Below are 18,599 nucleotides of genomic sequence, written 5' to 3'. Positions count from 1 at the left end.
TCTCTCTCTCTCTCTCTCTCTCTGTCTCTCTGTCTCTTTCCCTCCCTCACTTTCTTCTTTTCTCTAGTTCTTTCCTTCTCTCTCTCGTTCATTCTTTCTTTCTCTCTTGTTTTGCTTTCTGTCGTTTTTTTTTCTCTCTCGTTCATTCTTTTCCCTTGTTTTTTCTCTCTCACTTTCTGTCTCATTCATTCTCCCTATTTGCCCTCCTCCCTTTTCCCCCTTCCACCTGCTCCCTATCATAGTGAGAATCTCGACTCAATGCCTGAGAATTGTTTGGACAGTGTGACCGCGTTCGGGTGATTCCCATTGGGATCCTCACATGATTCTGTCATGTTTCTCACGTAGGCTCTTGCTATGATAAGACCCTGGCTCTTTTCAGTCGCCTCTTTCCACTTGCTACTTTAATATTTTTTTCTTCTTGGGTTTTGTTTCAAAGATCTCAACGGCATATCCATCTCTGAACCTGGGAGCGTCTTTAGTCGTTACATGAGAGACCCACGCGTTGTGAGGGTGATGCGTGGAAAGGATGTTGAGGTCAAATGTTGTGCAAGCTCATCTGAGCCACCAATGTACCAATGGAAGAGAAAGGTATGAACAAGTTATAGAGACAAGAAGGAGTGTCCCCTCACCTCCTGGATGACACATGGACATAACCGTCATCCCTTCACTCTATCTCCTCCTGTCTTACCTCCCCTAACCGCAACATCTTCCCTCCCTTCTCCCTCCATCCTTTCATCCCGCTTCCTCCTTAAGTTCCACCATTGGGAGAGACTGTGACTAGCGGGCTCAGCTTCAGAGTGATGGGTCTTTAAAACAGGGATGAAAGGGGGATGTAATGGGGAAAAGACAGGAGAATGCAGTTGTGGAAACATTATCAGTCATGCGAGGTGATGTCCTCGCAGTATTCTTGCTCGATTGTCAATCCAGAGATCCAGACAACATTCTGGGGAGCTCGGTTCAAATCCCACCATGACAGATGGTGGAATTTGAATTCAATAAAAATCTGGAATTAAAAATCTTAATGATGACCATGAAACCCTTGTTGCTTGTCGGGGAAACCCATCACTAAGGAAATTGCTCAGTCTGGGCCTACATGTGACTCCAGACCCACAGCAATGCGGTTGATGCTTAATTGCCCTCTGGGTAATTAGGGATGGGCAATAAATGCCGGGCCTAGCCAGTGACACCCACATCCCACGAATGAATTTAAAAAAATGCTCGAGTGGTGGAGCAGACTGGATGGGCTGAACGGCCTAATTCTGCTCCTGTATTTTATGGTCTTAATAAAGGTGAAAGACACCATTGATGGGCAACTGGTGGCGAGTTTAACTTGAGGTCACCTGAGGGGAGAGTTTGAGAAAGGTGCGTCCTTTGTGGTAACCTTAGCCAGTCCGGGAATTGAACCCACGCTATTGGTGTAACTGTGTGCAGCCAACTGAGCTAACCCACTCGCCCGGCCCCAGGAATACACCTCTACGACTCACTTCGATGATTCCTCGTGGAACTGAATTTCACGTTCTAACCACAGTCTGGGAAGGACGTTACTCCTGAATGCCTGATTGAATCTCTTGGCCCCAGTTTTATATTGATGGCCTATCATCATGCTGTTGGCCATGGAACGAACCAGTCTCTGTGTATCCATCCAGTCGGAACATTCCATCATTTTAACTCCCCTCCCCAGCCCAAGGCCTTCCTTCATGAGAGCAGAGATCCAACCTATTCATCTTGATCAACTGAGCCAATGGGCTGAGGAGTAGCAGATGGAGCAGACTTCATTTAGATAAAGTGAGGTGTTGCATTTTGATAAGGCAAACTAGAGCAGGACTTAGTGATCAATAGTAGGGTCCTGGAGAGTATTGTCGAACAGAGAGACCTTGGGATGCAGGTAGATAGTTCCTTGAAAGTGGTGTAGAAGGTGTTTGGGGCTCACACCTTCATCAGTTAGAGCATTGAGAATAGGAGTAGGGCAATATGTTATGGCTGTACAAGACATTGGTCAGGCCACAGTTGGAGTACTGCGTACAATTCTGGTCGCTCTGCTATAGGAAGGATGTTATAAAACTGGAAAGGGTACAAAAAAGAATTTACGTGGATTTTACTGAGTTATAAGGAGAGGCTAGATAGGCTGGGACCCTTTTTTTTGTCCCTAGAGGGTTGGAGGCTGAGGGGTGAGCTTTATAGAAGTTTATTAAAATCATGAGGGGCATGGATAAGGTGAACAGGCAAGGTCTTTTCCCTGGGGTGGGGGGAATCCAAAACTAGAGAGTTTAAAGTGAGAGGGGAATGATTTAAAAGGGATCTTTTAAGGCAACCTTTTCACACAGAGGGTGGAGTGTATGGAATGAACTGCCAGAGGAAGTGGTAGAAATGAGTACAATCACAATGTTTAAAAAGACTCTGGATGGGTACATGGATAGGAAGGGTTTAGAGGTATATGGGCCAAATTGAGATGAACAGTATTAGCTCAGTTTAGGAAACCTCGTCAGCATGGACGAGTTGGGCTGAAGGGTCTGTTTTTCATGCTGTATGAGTCTGTGGCTCTCTATCCTTTCCGAATGTGCAGACCCATTTGTTCCTGGGACCATCCTTGTTGAGAAGAGCCTCAAACATCTTTTATGCATTTTGCAATGTGTGTGGTGTTCTGACGTTCGGAATCTCTGGCTGGTGGAACGCGTCCCATTTGGGTTAACCTATAACTCTGGCATTACTCGCCTCGCAAGCAAGTTTGTAAACTGACCGTGGCCCTACACTGTTTTGTCAAAGATCCTGTGTAAGATAAACTGGAGCAGTCTCACCTCAGTGGGTTGGCAACTGTGGTCTGAAAATCAGTAATCTTGTTTCAGGAACGTAGAGTATTGGGAGGTGTGGAAAATCGTGCAAAGAGACTGATCTACTATTGGGTTCAGCATGGGAGCTGAGTAGAAGGACATTTACTCTGTATCTAACCCCGTGCTGTCCCTGTCCTGGGAGTGTTTGATGGGGTGACAGTGCAGAGGGACTTTTACTCTGTATCTAACCCTGTGCTGTCCCTGTCCTGGGAGTGTTTGATGTTGAAGCTGAGTTATTCTATTTCTTTGCCTTATGTGAATTACCAAGCAACAAATCAATCTCCCTCTGTAAATGATGTATTGTTGTTGAATATTTACATTATAGTGATTGAATGCTCTGACTGATGTGAATATAGGGTTTGAACATTTGATGCTTTCAGAGGGAGGGTTCATATCGAGAAGAAAACATACTAGGACATAGTCACAGGCTGGAATCTAATCACGGGATTCGGGGCAGTTTTTGCACAGAATAATAGATATCCAGGAGTGAGTTACAGACTGGAACCTGGTCAATGAGTTCATGGAGGGGTTCTGTCTGGAATAATACCAGGAGTGAATCACAGAATAAAATCTAACCTCATTCCTACAGGACAATGAGTGGATTTATCCAAACAGCAACCTGAAGATTGTGACGATCACTCCCGAACAAGGTGGAATCTACACTTGCACAGCCACTCACCCTTCACTCCCAAGTCTGACCCAGTCCAAATCTGTTCTGATTGAGGTTGTGGAAGGTGAGCTAATCACACTTAGAAATTTCGAAGTTGTCCCTGTTACTGGTTTCAAATTGTCTGATATTTTATCCCTCAGACCATGAACTCTGATATTTTCGCAATCCAAGTAATTTCTACCTTACCATAGAATTTAATCTCCTCCCAATGACTGTCAACCTTGTAATCTATCAGAGTTTCCACCCCACATTTAATCCTGTTAAGTGAGCGTGTGTTGTATAGAGGTGGCACGGTGGCTCAGTGGTTAACACTACTGCCTCACAGCACCAGGGTCCCAGGTTCGATTCCAGCCTCGGGTGACTGTGTGGAGTTTGCACCATCTCCCCGTGTCTGCGTGGGTTTCCTCCGGGTGCTCCGGTTTCCTCCCACAGTCCAAAGATGTGCAGGTCAGGTGAATTGGTCATGCTAAATTGCCTGTAGTGTTAGGTGCATTAGTCAGAGGGAAATGGATCTGGGTGGGTTACTCTTTGGAGGTTCAGCGTGGACTGGTTGGGCCGAAGGGCCTGTTTCCACACTGTAGAGAATCTAATCTAATTTCTCCATATTAGATTACTCGCCGAAGCGTGACCCATTCCCCTACACTTACCCCTTCACCTAACATTGCAGGCAATTTAGCATGGCCAATTCACCTAACCTGCACATCTTTGGATTGTGGGAGGAAACCGGAGGAAACCCACGCAGACACGGGGAGAATGTGCAAACTCCACACAGAGAGTTGCCTGAGGTGGGAAATGAACCCGGGTCTCTGGCGCTGTGAGCCAGCAGTGCTAACCACTGTGCCACCCATCAAAGCAATAGTTCATTCAGATCAACTATTATGTTCTGGAGTGTAGACTCCATTTCCGCCTCCTTGCACCTTTTTTAACAAAATCCTCTATTATAACCTCCTCTTCCCTTACCTCTCACTCGCTTAACTAGTTTCCCCTAACTTAGTACAACTACTTTGTCCAGGAGGGATTTCCATTTGTCTCCCCCCTCCCTGGGTGTGGATGTTTGTCCTGGGGTCCCCACTGGACCCCTCAAACATTATCTTAGATCAAGAGCTCTTGTCTTCCTCTTCCTCCCTGCATCCAGTCTGTCAAATCCATTCATTGTTTTGAGTTTGAATTATTGTTGTCACGTGTACCAAGATACAGAGTAAAGTGTTGTTTGGCATGGTATCTGGGTCGATTGTACCACGCAGAGTGCATTAGGGTGGCAGAACACAGGGTAAAATACAGTGGTGCAGAGAGAGAGAGAGAGATCAGCACTAACATTTGAGAGGTCTGTTCAAAAGTAACACTTGGGAAGAAGCTGTTCTTAAATCTGTTTGTATGTGTATTGAGAAATTTATACCTTCTGCCCGATAGTAAGTTACCCCTCTTTCTCCAAAAGGGAGGCCCTAGCCTGTCACTTTTTGTCTGAACTATACTTCCACATATTTCTGGTATTGCCCTTGTAAATCTTCTCTTTACCTTTCCCTCTGCCTCGATCGCCTTTTCTCATGATGTCAGCATCTAGTCTGACCACAGCTGAACAACTTTGCACCCGTTGTCTAAGGAAAGATAGATTGGCAGGAATTGGAGTTTAGATCAGGGTGGTGCTGGAAAAGCACAGCAGGTCAGGCAGCATTCGAGGAGCAAGAAAAATCGACGTTTCGGGCAAAAGCCCTTCATCAGGAATCCAACATTCCTGTTGAAGGGTTTTTGCCCGAAATGTCAATTTTTCCTGCTCCTCGGATGCTGCCTGACCTGCTGTGTTTTTCCAGCACCACTCTGATCTAAACTCTGGTTTCCAGCATCTGCAGTCCTCACCTTTGCCTGGTAGGAATTGGAGGCAATCCAGAGAAGATTCACTTGGAATCCCTAGGAATGGAGGGATTGTCTTCTATGAAAGGTGGAGTAGGTTGGTCCTGTACTTGCCGGAGTTTAAAATAATGAGAGGTGACCTCACTGAAACATACAAGTGTCTTAGAGGATTTGACAGGGTGGATGTGGACAGGTTGATTCCCGATGTGGGAAAGTCAAGGACCAGAGGGTATCCTCTCAGAATAAGGGGTTGTGTATTTAAGACAGAGATGAGGAGGAATATTTTCATCCAGTTATCTTGTAGGTGGTACCCACTGCTGCTGTTAAGCATTGGTGGTAGATGAGGGGATGTTTGTGGATGTGGGACCAATCAAGCGGGGTCTGCTTTGTCCCAGGATGGTGTCGAGCTTCGAGTGTTGTTGGCGCTGCCCCCCCTATCCAGGGCAAGTGGGGAGTATTCCCTCACCCTCCTGACTTGTGCTTTGTGGACAGGCTTTGGGGAGTCAGGAGGGGAGTTACCCGCTGCAGGATTCCCAGCCTCTGACCTGCTCTTGCAGACGCCATGGTGTGTCTAGTGCAGATTTGTGTCAATTTATAGCACTCTGCTGATATATGTTTAATCACACCAATGGCTTACAGCTAGACTACTCTTTTCTGTGTTTCTTCCCTCAGAACCACTGAGCTCACTGCAACTGAGTGACATGAACCTGATTCTAGCAATAGCGATTCCAGCTGGGGTCCTCTTCTTGGTGATTATCGGCATCATCGCTTACAAATGCAAAGCGAAGAGGAATGAAAAAGGGATGACTCTTCTGTGAGTGCCACTATAACTTGCATTTCTTTAGCGCCTTTCAGAGCCACAGGATGCCCCAGCGCATTCTACAGCCGATAGGAAATGACGCTGTTATAACGGAGGGAATGCGGAAACCAATTTGCCACAGCGCCGATTCCCACAAACAGCAACTTGGTAATATTCAGGGTTCTCTTCAGTACCCCCCCCCCCGGGGAAATCCCTTCATGATCTTTCACATCTGAACTGAAAGGTCTTCTGGATGTGTCACATCTGAAAGACCGTACTGTTGGCAACGCAGTGTTCCCTCAGGACTGTGACAGGACCATCGGTTAGGAGGGGAATTTCCAATCCCCAGCCTTCGGGTTTAGAGTTGGATGGCACCATCTGCTGGGATGGGGATGTCTCACGAGATGGCCCAAACCATTTCACCTAAAGTGTGACACTGACAACGGCGGGACATATCGTCCAAGAATCTCTGTCGAGAAGGACGGGTTTCCCTTTCAGGAGCTCTTTTAAAGGATGTGAGAGAAGGAGAGGTTGAGAGAGGGGATTCCAGAGCTCAAGGCCCCAAGTATGGCGGCCAGGGACGGAGGGGTAGGAATTGGGGGAATTCATGAGGGGCTGGGATTGGAGGAGGTACAGGGATAAAGGAGGGATATAAGTTCTGGAGGAGGTTACGACAATAGGGAGGGGTGTAGGGGCTGGAGGAGGTTACAGACAATAGGGAGGGGTGTAGGGGCTGGAGGGAAGTTTGGCTGGAAGACTGGGTGATGTCTGGTTGAAGGGGGTTGTCAGCTGAATGACCTGCTGCTACTCTGCTTTGTAACATCCTTATTGTGGGGGTCCTGGTGTCAGACAGAATTAACCACTTGTCCCTATTGATCAGTGCAAAGGTAAACATGGGACAAAGTAGAATTAAGGAGTTAGTGTACACATTCCAGGCAGTGAAATCAGACTGAGAATCAGTTTCCACATACACACTGCATCCCAGCTCAGTTCACAGGCACTAACACAAGGTGGCACTGCGTCTGTACAGGTCGGAAACGGGTGTTTGTCGTTAACTGGACTGAGCACTGAAAATGTTGCCCCGCAATCAAAGATTGAACCGAGCCATCTAAGCAGCTTACCGCTGTCGCTATCCAATGGAGTTACTGCTTCTGTATATTATGTGCCTTTTTTGTTTAAGAGCACTGTGCTGCTCAGTCCAAGTTTAATGCTCGTGTCAGCTTAGGCTGAGCTCTGAGAACTGTCCGCTCTGTATAGCTTTTGAGTTGAAGTCAGACGTAGGGCTTTGGAGTTTAATTTGGTTAAGTGTGAGGTTTTGCATGTTGGTAAAACAAACAAACTTATACAATGAATGGTAGGGCCCTGGGTAGTGTTGTAGAACAGAGAGACCCAGCGGTTTATAGAGTCATAGAGATGTACAGCACGGAAACGGGCCCTTCGGTCCAACCCGTCCACACCGACCAGATATCCCAACCCAATCTAGTCCCACCCGGCCCATATCCCTCCAAACCCTTCCTTTTCATATACCCATCCAAATGCCTTTTAAATGTTGCAATTTTTGCATCACAGGTCAACAGGGTGGTTAATGAGGCACTTGGCACAAATTACCTTCATTCCTCAGTCCTTTCAGTATCCGAGTTTGGGACAACATGTTGACGTGGCCTGTTCTGAAATACTGTGTGCAGTTTTGGTTGCCCTGTTCTTGGAAGGATATGATCAAGCTGAAGAGGGTTCAGAAGAGATTTACCAGGATGTTGTCAGGAATGGAGGGCTTGAGTTATTAGGAGAGGCTGAATAGACTGGGACCTTTTTTCACTGGAACATAATCGGCTAAGGGGTGACCTTATCGAGGTTTATAAAATCATGGTGGGTATGGTTAAGGTGAATGCCCAAGGTATTTACCCCTAGGGTGGGCAAATTCAAAACTAGGGGGCATATTTTTTAAGGTGGGAGGAGAAAGGTTTAGAAAGGACGTGAGGGGCAACCTTTTTGCGCCAAGAGTGGTTAGTGTGTGGAGGGAAGTGCCAGAGGAAATGGTGGATGCTGATACAGTTACAACGTTTAAAAGACATTTGATGTGGTGGTTGACATGGGGGTTTGTTGGGAGGTGGGGGGTGCTGGTTGGGTGAAAGGGTGGAGTATTCCAGGAGATGGCATTCGCTCAGCTACATTCACTGGGGGTGGTAGCTTTTTAAGAGTGAGTGTCTCATGACAGCTGAGAGACAGAAGGTACAATTGGCATCTTGAACCCCATGTCTGTGTGTGTTTGATTCTGCCATCGCACTTTCAAACATGTTGCTTTGTGTTCCACTAAAAGCTATCTTTTTTTGTCTTTTGCTGTCCCTCACTTTGTGCAGGGACAACCAGGTCAGCAAGACCCCTATCTGGAAGGGGAGTGACTCATCCATTCCCTACTGTGTGACTGACTCTGTTCCTCTGGTCATGTGAATCGCTAACCAGGTACATTTCTCATTCTAATACCCTTCCCCATGTTGGTTGGAGCAGGGAAAGGAGGTGCTGATGACAGTGGGGAGATCAGGGAAGACAGTAAGGGCAAGCGCTGACCATTCGGCCTCTCGAGTTCTCCTCGCTGTACTATCCATTCATAGCTTTCCATGGGGCGGTCGTGACATAATGGTGCACTGACTGGGATATCAATCCAGAATCCCAGTCTAATGTTCTGGTTTCAAGGATTCAAATCCAACCACAGCAGATGGTGAAATTTGAATTCAGTACAATTGAAAAGTTGCCCTGATGGCGACCATTATTGCTTTGTCGTGAATGTTCGCTAGTTTCCTTTCAGTGAAGGAGATCTGTCCTCTTAGTTTGGTTCCAGACCGACGGCAACGTGCTTGGTCCACAATCCCCCTATATGATAATTTAGGATGGGCAGGAAATACTGGCCCTAGTCAGCAACACCCACCTTGCATGCATGAATTTTTTTAACGAAAGCTGATAAAACTCCACTTTCTCTCTGGCTCCCAACGTTTCCTGGGTGATCGGAAATACCAGCCTTGATGGAGCACCTACAATCCTTGAGGGAGCAAATTCCAAAGATTCTGAACCTACCGAGGCCCCTCCCCTCAGTCCGAGAGGCCTACATGTCCCCTCGGTCCTAGATGACTGACACCACATAGTCACCTCGGTCTGAGATAGCCACCACTTCACTCAGTCCAAGATGGCCAGCACCACATTCAGTCACGTCAGTCCAAGATAGCTGACACTCCCCTTTGTACAAGGTGGCCGAAACCGCCCCTCTGAGCAAGATGGCCAACACCACACTCAGTTCCCTCTATCCAAGATGGCTGCCACCGCCCCCTCTGTCCAAGATGGCCACCACCTCACCCTGAGACTTTAAGCCGTGTTCCCTGGACCGCAGGGAAATGGTCTCTCCACGTCCACCCTGTCAAGCTCCTTTGGAATCTTGTCTGTCTCGATGAAGTTGCCTGTCACTCTTCCAAAGTATTCCAGAGAATTTCAGCTCCATTTATTCCGCATCTCCAACGGTTCAAGAAAACAGCTCACTAACATCTTATCACTTGGTGATGGGCAATAAATTTTTGCTTAGCCAGCGGCACCCACATCCCTTGAACAAATTAAAGTAAATTTCGGGCAACCCCTTATTCCAGGGATTAGCAAGTTCCTCCTATACCCACCCTCCAATGGGAGTATTCCCTCATTTGCTATGGGGTCCAAAACTGCTCACGATATTCCAGATTTGCTCGACTCCATTTTCCCCATCTTACCCCATAACTCCCTCTGAAAATTTGAATCGATCTCAATATCAAATATGCTGTGCATCTGAGCAAAACATGTAGGGACCTGCAGACCAGAGATAGCGAGAGCAGTAGAGTCTGAGAGCAAAGTCGAGGAGGGAGGAGTTTTAACCTGGGATTGTGTCAAAACAGCAACCATGATCAAATGGCAGAGCAATGGGCAGAATGGCCTAATTCTGCTCCTATGTCTTACGGTCTAAATATGGAATGCGTCACAAACGTGGAAATGTTAAGTTTGGATACTTTTGTGGCTATTGGAGGGGATGGAGGGCCAAGGAAAGAGACAGTCAATGGGGAGAGAGAAAAATAAGGTGCAGGGAGATAACAGTGAGGGAGAGAGAAGGATGTGGGTGGAAATCTCGATTATCTGGATCAACATCCTGACCAATAATAAGCCCTCTGTCGTGGAATGTTGCATGGTTTAACTTGGTTGGAAAAGAAAGACCTTGCAGGACTGCGTGGAGAAAGAGACTGTGTTGTACAACTCGAGAGTAATTTCTGTGGGTCTGTCAGTAACTCAATTCGGGCTATTCCAGTTAAATCAATCCATTTGTCTCAGGTATGAGAGGTCCATATCTTTATAAATACGGGTTTCAAGGAAGGAGGTTATGCCAGTTTTTTTATACAAAGCCTCAGTTGAAATATTGTGTCCAGTTCTGAGCACTGAACTTTGGTGGGACAGTGAAGAAAGCATATTTACGAGGATGGTCTCTGGGACGAGGGACTGTGGGGCAGCACGGTGGCTCAGCAGTTAGTATTGCTGCCTCCCAGCGCCAGGGACCCCTGTTCAATTCTAGCTTCGGGCGACTGTCTGTGTGGGGTTTGCACATTCTCCCCGTGCCTGCATGGGTTTCCTCCCACAATTCAAAGATGTGGAGGTCAGGTGAATTGGCCATGGGAAATTGTCCCATAGTGTTAGCTGCATTAGTCAGAGGGAAATGTAGGGTAGGGCAATGGGTCTGGGTGGGTTACTCTTCAGAGGGTGGATTTTCTCCGGGTGCTCCAGTTTCACCCTACAGTCCAAAGATGTGCAGGTTAGGGTGGATTGGCCATGCTAAATTGTCTCATAGTGCCCAGGGATGTATAGGTTAGGGTGGATTGGCCATGCTAAATTGTCCCATAGTGCTCAGGGATGTGCCGGTTAGGTGCATCAGTCAGGGGTAAAATGTCGAGGAATGGGTTTGGGTGGGATACTCTATGGAGAGTCAGTGTCGACCTGTTGGGCTGAAGGGCCTGTTTCCAAACTGCAGGGGTTCTATGAGTAGTTACGAGAATGAGTTGGAGAAGCTGGGACTGGAGAAGAGATTTGATGGAGATGATTCTGGACAGAGTGGAGATGAGAGGAAATGTTCCCATTAGTGGAAGGATTGAGAGTGAGAGGGAGGCATGTTTATAGTGAACATGTTTAAACAGTGGAGAAATCTCTCCCTGAGAGGGCCACCAAGTCTCACTGTGAGGGCTAAGCCATCTTGGACTGAGAATGTGGAGGAGGCAGGTTCAGTTGAGGCTATTGTGAGAAAATTAGATGAATCTTTGTAATAATATATATACTTTTTAAAATGCCCATGGCTATAGGTATGTGGTGAGGTAGAGGAACCAGGTAAACTATGATGCATCAATTAGTGGGAAGCTATAGAGGAGGGAGACAATTTAAGTTAACCAGTTTCTTTCTTTTTTTCTTAAAAATAAAAGATAAAAACTGCTCATGGTAGTGAAATATTGCCAATTAATACCAAAAAAATGTAATTGATTCAGGAAAGTGAATGTGTTATTCAAGAGGGTAGGAAATTTTGACTTTGGTTCACAATTCTATCACGTGTCTAATATGTAGCTTGAAAACTTAATCAGCTGCCTGTACTGAACTGGTGATCAGTGTGGAGAGTGTGTTGCTGGGAAAGCACAGCAGGTCAGGCAGCAACTGAGGAGCAGGAGAATCGATGTTTCGGGAATAATCCCGGGGTTATGCCCGAAACGTCGACTCTCCTCCTCGGATGTTGCCTGACCTGCTGCGCTTTCCCAGCACCACACTCTCGACTCTGATCTCCAGCATCTGCAGCCCTCCCTTTCTCCTCCTGAGCTGGTGATTATAAAGGCTGTGGTAGCAGTGTTACTTATTGTTGCAGTGCTAGCAGGGAGAAGAGGCTGAATGGCTACCCCATGTCTACTGCAACCGCTCTGTTGTTCGACAAAATATTGGATAATATTTTTTATTCACTTGTGGGATGTGGGTGCCACTGGCTGGGCCAATATTTATCGCCCTCGTCCCTTGTTGCCCCCACCTTGAGAAGGTGGGGATGAGCTGCCTTCTTGAACCTCTGCAGTCCGTGTGCTGTGGGTAGACCCACAATGTCCCTGAGGGAGGGAATTCCAGGATTCTGACCCAGGAAGGAACGGGTGATATATTTCCAAGTCGGGATAGTGAGTGGAGGGGAACTTGCAGGGGGTGGTGTCCCCATGTATCTGCTGCCCCTTGTTCTCCTAGATGGAAGTGGCCGTGGGTTTGGAAGATGCTGGAGAGACGTTGTTGAAAAGTATGCCTCCTGCTCCTCAGAGCCATGCTTTTCCAGCACAATACTTTTTGACTTTGGAAGTTGCTGTATTACCTCAGCTGATGACTGGAATTGAGCCTGTACTGTTAGTAAAATTCTGCATTGTGAACCAGCTGTCTAGCCAACTGAGTTAACTGCAATGTCCCTGTCCCAGTAGTATACAACATAACAATATTTAGGAGAAAGTGGGGACTGCAGATGCTGGAGAGTCAAAGTCGAGAGTGTGGTGCTGGAAAAGCACAGCAGGTCAGGCAGCATCCGAGAAGCAGGAGAGTTGATGTTTCGGGCATTAGCCCTTCACCAGGAATGTGGAGGAGGAAGGGGGCTGAGAGATAACTGTAGGGGTGGAGACAAGGTTAGCTGGGAAGGTGATAGGTCAGTGGGGAGGGTGGAGCAGATAGGTGGGAAAGAAGACGGACAGGTCAAGAGGGCGGTGCTGAGTTGGAGGGTTGGATCTGGGATGAGGTGGGGGGAGGGGAGATAAGGAAACTGGTGAAGTCGATGTTGATGCCATGTGGTTGGAGGGTCCCAAGTCGGAAGATGAGGCGTTCTTCCTCCAGGCATCGAGTGGCTTGGATTGGCGGTGGAGAAGGCCCAGGACTTGCATGTCATTGGGGGGAGTGGGAGGGTGTTAAAGTGGTCAGCCATGGGGCCATGGGGTTGTTTGGTGCGCGTGACCCAGAGATATTCCCTGAAACGCTTGGCAAGTTGGCGTCCTTTCTCCCCAATGTAAAGGAGACCACACGAGAGCAACGGACGCAGTAAATGAGGTGAACATCACAATATTTGTCTTTTATTTTTACAGGTAGGAAGCCTTTGAGAACGAGGTGGGTGGTCACAATGTTGATCGAGCTGAGGAATTTGAATAGCTTTCATCTCTTAGCTACTTTCGCCTCACAATCGTGGGGGTTGTGCAAATCTTACAAATTGTTAAATCACAATTATTTTTATCAAGGCTACAGTGTCCTTTTTCTGATGAAGTGTACTGGCAGAGGAGGCAGTGTTGCAGATTGTCTTTTAGATGAAGGCGAGTGAGGAATCCTCAGAAGACATTTGAGATTATTTTGTTGGAAAGTTGGGACCAGGCATTAAAAACAAAATTGTTGACAAGTTTCCCATCTGTTATTTCACCCCATGGCCAACAGATGGTGCCACTGGGGATGGTGGTGGCCCCCTCTGTTGGTGGCAGTTAAGTACAGCGCTTCACTTGAAAGCAAATTAAACATTAAAAATATTCAGTCAATAGATATTTCAGATGAGCCTGTAACTAAAATTGACATGTTCCTGCGGATCCAGAGATATTCCCTGAAACGCCCATCAGTTGAAATGCCCATCAGCCATGATTGAATGGCAGAGTGGACTCGATGGGCCGAATGGCCTTACTTCCACACCTATGTCTTATGGTCTTATCCCTGTCAAATATTGATACACTGCCAGGGAACTTCTGTCTTAATTTGAAATTGCTCCCAGGATCTCCCCAAATGATCTGAACTTCAAATACAATCTCAGCCACAATTGACAGCTACAAAAATGAGTACAGGTCACATTATCCTAGTTTTAATGCCAGTGGTAAAGCCTTTGAACGATTTGATTCCCTGAATGGACGCTGTAAGTCTTTGCATTTATATATTTTTGAAATTAATTATCTTGATTTTTATCATTGTTGTAACCTCGCTTGGATTATAGTCATGCGATTTGCACTTTTTACAATAACTGCAGATATCATGGAGTTATTTATGTTGTACTGATTTTCATTCTGTTGACATTTAGAGTCTCGTTTTGTTTCAGCACATTGCTTTCTGCTGTGACAGTAATGGGAGCAATTTAATTTCCTTAAGTAGTTCAAGGGGTGCGCACTTTGGTTTTTCTTATATAGCTAATTGACAGAAATAGCACGTTGTGCCCAATCTGCCACAATGGTCAGGGTAGCGCTTCCTCCTGGCTGAATGCTGTTACTGCAACAGGGATTTGTTTTAAATGGATTTGCTCACGCTCACTGGCAAAATGTTCCTTCTCTTGGTTATGTAACCCATGACAAACAGGCTCCAAACGGGATTTGCATCAGACGGGATTTGGAATGGAGGGAGGGCGGATGGTAGAGTCAAAATTCTCTGTGAAAACTAGGAAAATCTTTTTCAATTTTTATTTCTAGATTAGATTAAATTAGATTACTTAACAGTGTGGAAACAGGCCCTTCGGCCCAACAAGTCCACACCGACCCGCCGAAGTGCACCCACCCAGACCCATTCCCCTACATTTACCCCTGCACCTAACACTATGGGCAATTTAGCATGGCCAATTCACCTGACCTGCACATTCTTGCACTGTGGGAGGAAACCGGAGCACCCGGAGGAAACCCACGCAGACACGGGGAGAATGTGCAAACTACCCCTGCACCTAACACTATGGGCAATTTAGCATGGCCAGTTCACCTGACCCTGCACATTCTTGCACTGTGGGAGGAAACCGGAGCACCCGGAGGAAACCCACGCAGACACGGGGAGAATGTGCAAACTCCACACAGTCGGTCGCCTGAGGCGGGAATTGAACGTGGGTCTCTGTGCCACTGTGCCGCCCATTTCGAAGTATCATTTGGCATTTGTCAAGATCCCACCTCAATGTTGAGCCATATTATAGCATATAGTACATATACACAATCCTTTATCCGAAATCTCAAAGCTCCAAAATCTGAAGTTTTCTTTGTGGAATATTTGACTCTGTAATAAGGTTGTTTAGCATGCAAACAGTTAACCCGACTCCACACCCACTCCCCCCACGTCACTCAGGTGTGGTGTGACAGCGTGGCCCAGCACTAGCAGATGTCAACTCTGTCTCAGTGCTCGTAGTACTCACAGGTGCGTCTGCTGTTCGGTAAGATTTTTAAAATTCCACCATGAAACCGTCACTTATTCCAAAATCTGAAAAATTCCACATTACGAAAACCAGCTGGCCCCAATGGTTTCGGATAAAGGATTGTGTACCTGTATAAAGATGACTGCACTCTGCACTCTGATATCCCTTTCTAATAATGGAAATAGTTCCGCTTTACCCAATCTGGGATCATATTTGACTCCACTCCAGTGGGTTTGACTGCCTCTGGCACAAATGAGATTCTGTTCCTGTATTGCACACATTGTCATCGGAGCCTTAACTGTAAACTCATGAGAATAGAGAAGATGCGGGAATGTTTAATGTCCCTCCCTTTCCCAGATGTGCCCACACATCAGTGGATTTTGCTTTGAGTCTGAGCTTCAGTTTATTCCTACATTCCTGTGAATTCCTTCCCCCTGCTGTCCGAAAGTTCCTGTTGAATCTTCCCTTCCAGGCAGTGTGTACCAGTTCACAACTACTGGGTCAAATTCTCCTCCACTTCCTCTTCCCTTCCCCTCCCCACCCCACCCCTCTGGTTCTTTTCCTGATTCCCATCAATCCCGTGTCCCTCTGGTGACTCAATTCAAACCCTCCAACCCCCTCAGGGATTCTGAATGTCCTGATTCAATGTCCCCCTTGACCTTCTCTGCTCGCTCCATAGATAACAATCCCAACATCTCCCAGTCACTGTCCATAAAACCTGAAGACGCTCTTCCCAAATCTATGAACCAAGCCTTGATCCCTGAGATGCCCACGACTCAGCAGGATTTTTACAGGGTTAGAATTCGTCTATCAGTTTATGTCGTTCACAGATTGATTAATTAATTTTCACAGAAAAAGGTTCCTACAAGTGAATGCATAGTATTTTAAAGTCAAACGGCCTGTGATATTATGACTACCTGTAATTTGTATGGATAGGGAGTGGTATGTATGTATGAGCAAGAGTGATTTTAGCTCTGTATTATGTAATTGGGGATTTACTGCTTATCTGTATAGGAACTGTCTTACACTGGCTAAAGGGTTTAAATCTTTCACATATCTAAATAAACGAGTGAAGTAAGCAAAACGTCTATCCCTCTGATCTCTGCAAACAAGATGTGATGGAAATTGATTCTCATGTTGGGAATTGTTCGATTCTGACAATCTCCTGCATCACTCACTGCTACTTTCACATGTGTGAGTCTGATCAGGTGTTGATGAATACTGGGTCAGGAACATAAAAGACTCCAAGCACAGAGGCTGGGATTCTTACAGCAAGTTACTCACCTTCTGACTCCCCGTCGACAAGGCACAAGGCAGGAGGGCGAGGGAATACTCCCCACTTGCCCCTGGATGGGGGCAGCTCCAACAACACTCAAGAAGCTCGACACCATCCAGGGACAAAGCAGCCCCACACCCACAAACATCCCCTCGCTCGCCCCACCGACACTCAGTAACAGCAGTGTGTACCAGCTACAAGACCCACTGCAGGAACTCACCAAAGATCCTCAGGCAGCACCTTCCAAACCCACGGCCACTTCCATCTAAAAGGACAAGGGGCAGCGGTTCAAGAAGGCAGCTCACCCCACCTTCTCAAGGGGGGCAACTAGGGACAGGCAACAAATGCCGACTCATATCCCAAGAAATGGACGTTCCGACTGTGGCAGTCCCTCAGCACCGACCCTCCGACAGTGCGGCGTTCCCTCAGCACCGATCCTCCGACTGTGCGGCGCTCCCTCAGCACTGACCCTCCGAGTGCGGCACTCTCTCAGCACTGACCCTCCGACAGTGCGGAACTCCTTCAATGCTGGTGCCAAGAACTGTGGTTTGGATTCTGGGCTCATTTCCATGCTTTCAGACTCCATGTCACCCAACGTTTTGACACGCCGGGGAGGGTACCTATCTGTGGTTTTACTGATTTTTGCCAGGCCTTTGACTCTCAGCGGGACCTCAAACTGACTTGATTCTCTGAGACAGCTTCAGATCTCTGTCCCTTGTATCTCAAAGTGCCCTTGTAGTAATGCTAACTCCACCATTGTCCTGTGATTTCAGCTAGTACTGCAATATCCCCAAACCATTCAAAGCTGTACGTAAAGTATTGGAATGTTGGATTAATGTAGATAGATGGGCAGAAGAGCCTGATCTGTGCTGTTTGAGTCTATGACTATTGCTACATCTGGTTTCAACTGGTGAACAGTGCTGCACCCTGTGTAAAATCATCCCCTTTATTCATAAATCAATAGTAAACCCCAGTACAGTGCCACCTCTGGCTCAAAGGTGTATTGACAGTGTGACATGTTTACATAAATAATTTCCATTCTAGACAGGGTGGAGGCAAGTCCAGATCAAAATCTAGTACCATTCGTGATCCTTTATACAACAGAATCCTATGGGTCGTTCCGTACGAGCAGAGGAGACTTTTAAACATTAAATTTTTTTATTAGTTTTGAAGACAACATCTTTTCTTTTGGTCATTTTCTTTACAAAATGGTTTTACAAGAAAAATCAGGGTATAAAATGGCTGATGTCATTGTAAGTTCGAGGGGGCATAAGATGCATTTTCTCAGAAAGTGATGGAAATGGTCAAACTCTCTGCTGACTCTGTACCAGCAGGAGCGAGAGCCCCAGTGAGTGTGGGAGTATGTCTGTGACTGTCACGGATCTGTTCCAGTGGTCTGGGACCCCATCTTCACCAATACAGTTACTCAGCCTTCCTCAGCCTTTCTGAGCAAGTTAAGAATGTATGTGTGGGAGCATGTGTGGATGGGGGCGGAGTGTGTGTGTGCATCTATGTGTAGATGGGTGGGTTTGTGTATGTATCTGTGAGGGAGAGTCTGTACATGGATGGGTGAATAGTGCACGTATGTGAGACTATAATCGTGTGTGGGGACAGAAGTGAGTGTGTGTGTGTGTGGATGGGGGGATGTGTGTGTGTGTGTCTGTGAGTGTGGATGGGTGTGAATGGGTTGATGTAAGACTGTAGACATGTTTGTGTCTGTGTGTGTGTGTATGTGTGGTCAGATGGGTAACCAGGTCAATTTCTGAAATCTAAAATTTCTTGTTAAGGGTGTATTAAAGATTTACTCCAATATGAAAGAAAGCCACAAACCACAATTACACTCTCTGACAAACATATCCAATTCTCTCACACACTCTCACAGACATATTCAATCTCACACACATTCATACATGGATCCATGCACATAATCATGCACAAACCCACTCACAGAGATAGGGAGGGGGTGTAGGGGCTGGAGGGGGTTACAGAGATAGGGAGGG

At 46.7% G+C, this 18,599-nt stretch overlaps 1 protein-coding gene across 4 annotated transcripts in view; it reads left to right on the top strand.

Annotated features, from left to right (window-relative positions):
* si:ch211-79k12.1 (uncharacterized protein LOC568891 homolog) overlaps positions 1 to 18,599 on the top strand; it is a 28,738-nt gene that overhangs the window by 6,379 nt on the left and 3,760 nt on the right. For 2 of the 4 annotated variants that reach the window (XM_043683285.1, XM_043683282.1), the window contains exons 4-8: positions 437 to 588; positions 3,418 to 3,562; positions 6,019 to 6,160; positions 8,503 to 8,605; positions 13,276 to 14,199. In XM_043683285.1, the coding sequence (XP_043539220.1) occupies positions 437 to 588; positions 3,418 to 3,562; positions 6,019 to 6,160; positions 8,503 to 8,593 (530 nt within the window). In that variant the 3' untranslated portion in view covers positions 8,594 to 8,605; positions 13,276 to 14,199. Of the gene's footprint in view, positions 1 to 436; positions 589 to 3,417; positions 3,563 to 6,018; positions 6,161 to 8,502; positions 8,606 to 13,275; positions 14,200 to 18,599 lie in introns of those variants that run through there. The other 2 variants (XM_043683284.1, XM_043683283.1) reach the window with 2 other exon arrangements.

This window comes from Chiloscyllium plagiosum, chromosome 47 (assembly GCF_004010195.1).
Source record: "Chiloscyllium plagiosum isolate BGI_BamShark_2017 chromosome 47, ASM401019v2, whole genome shotgun sequence".
NCBI lineage: Eukaryota > Metazoa > Chordata > Chondrichthyes > Orectolobiformes > Hemiscylliidae > Chiloscyllium > Chiloscyllium plagiosum.
The sequence above is the reverse complement of the archived record's forward strand: the minus strand, read 5'-3'. Positions and strand labels throughout refer to the sequence as shown.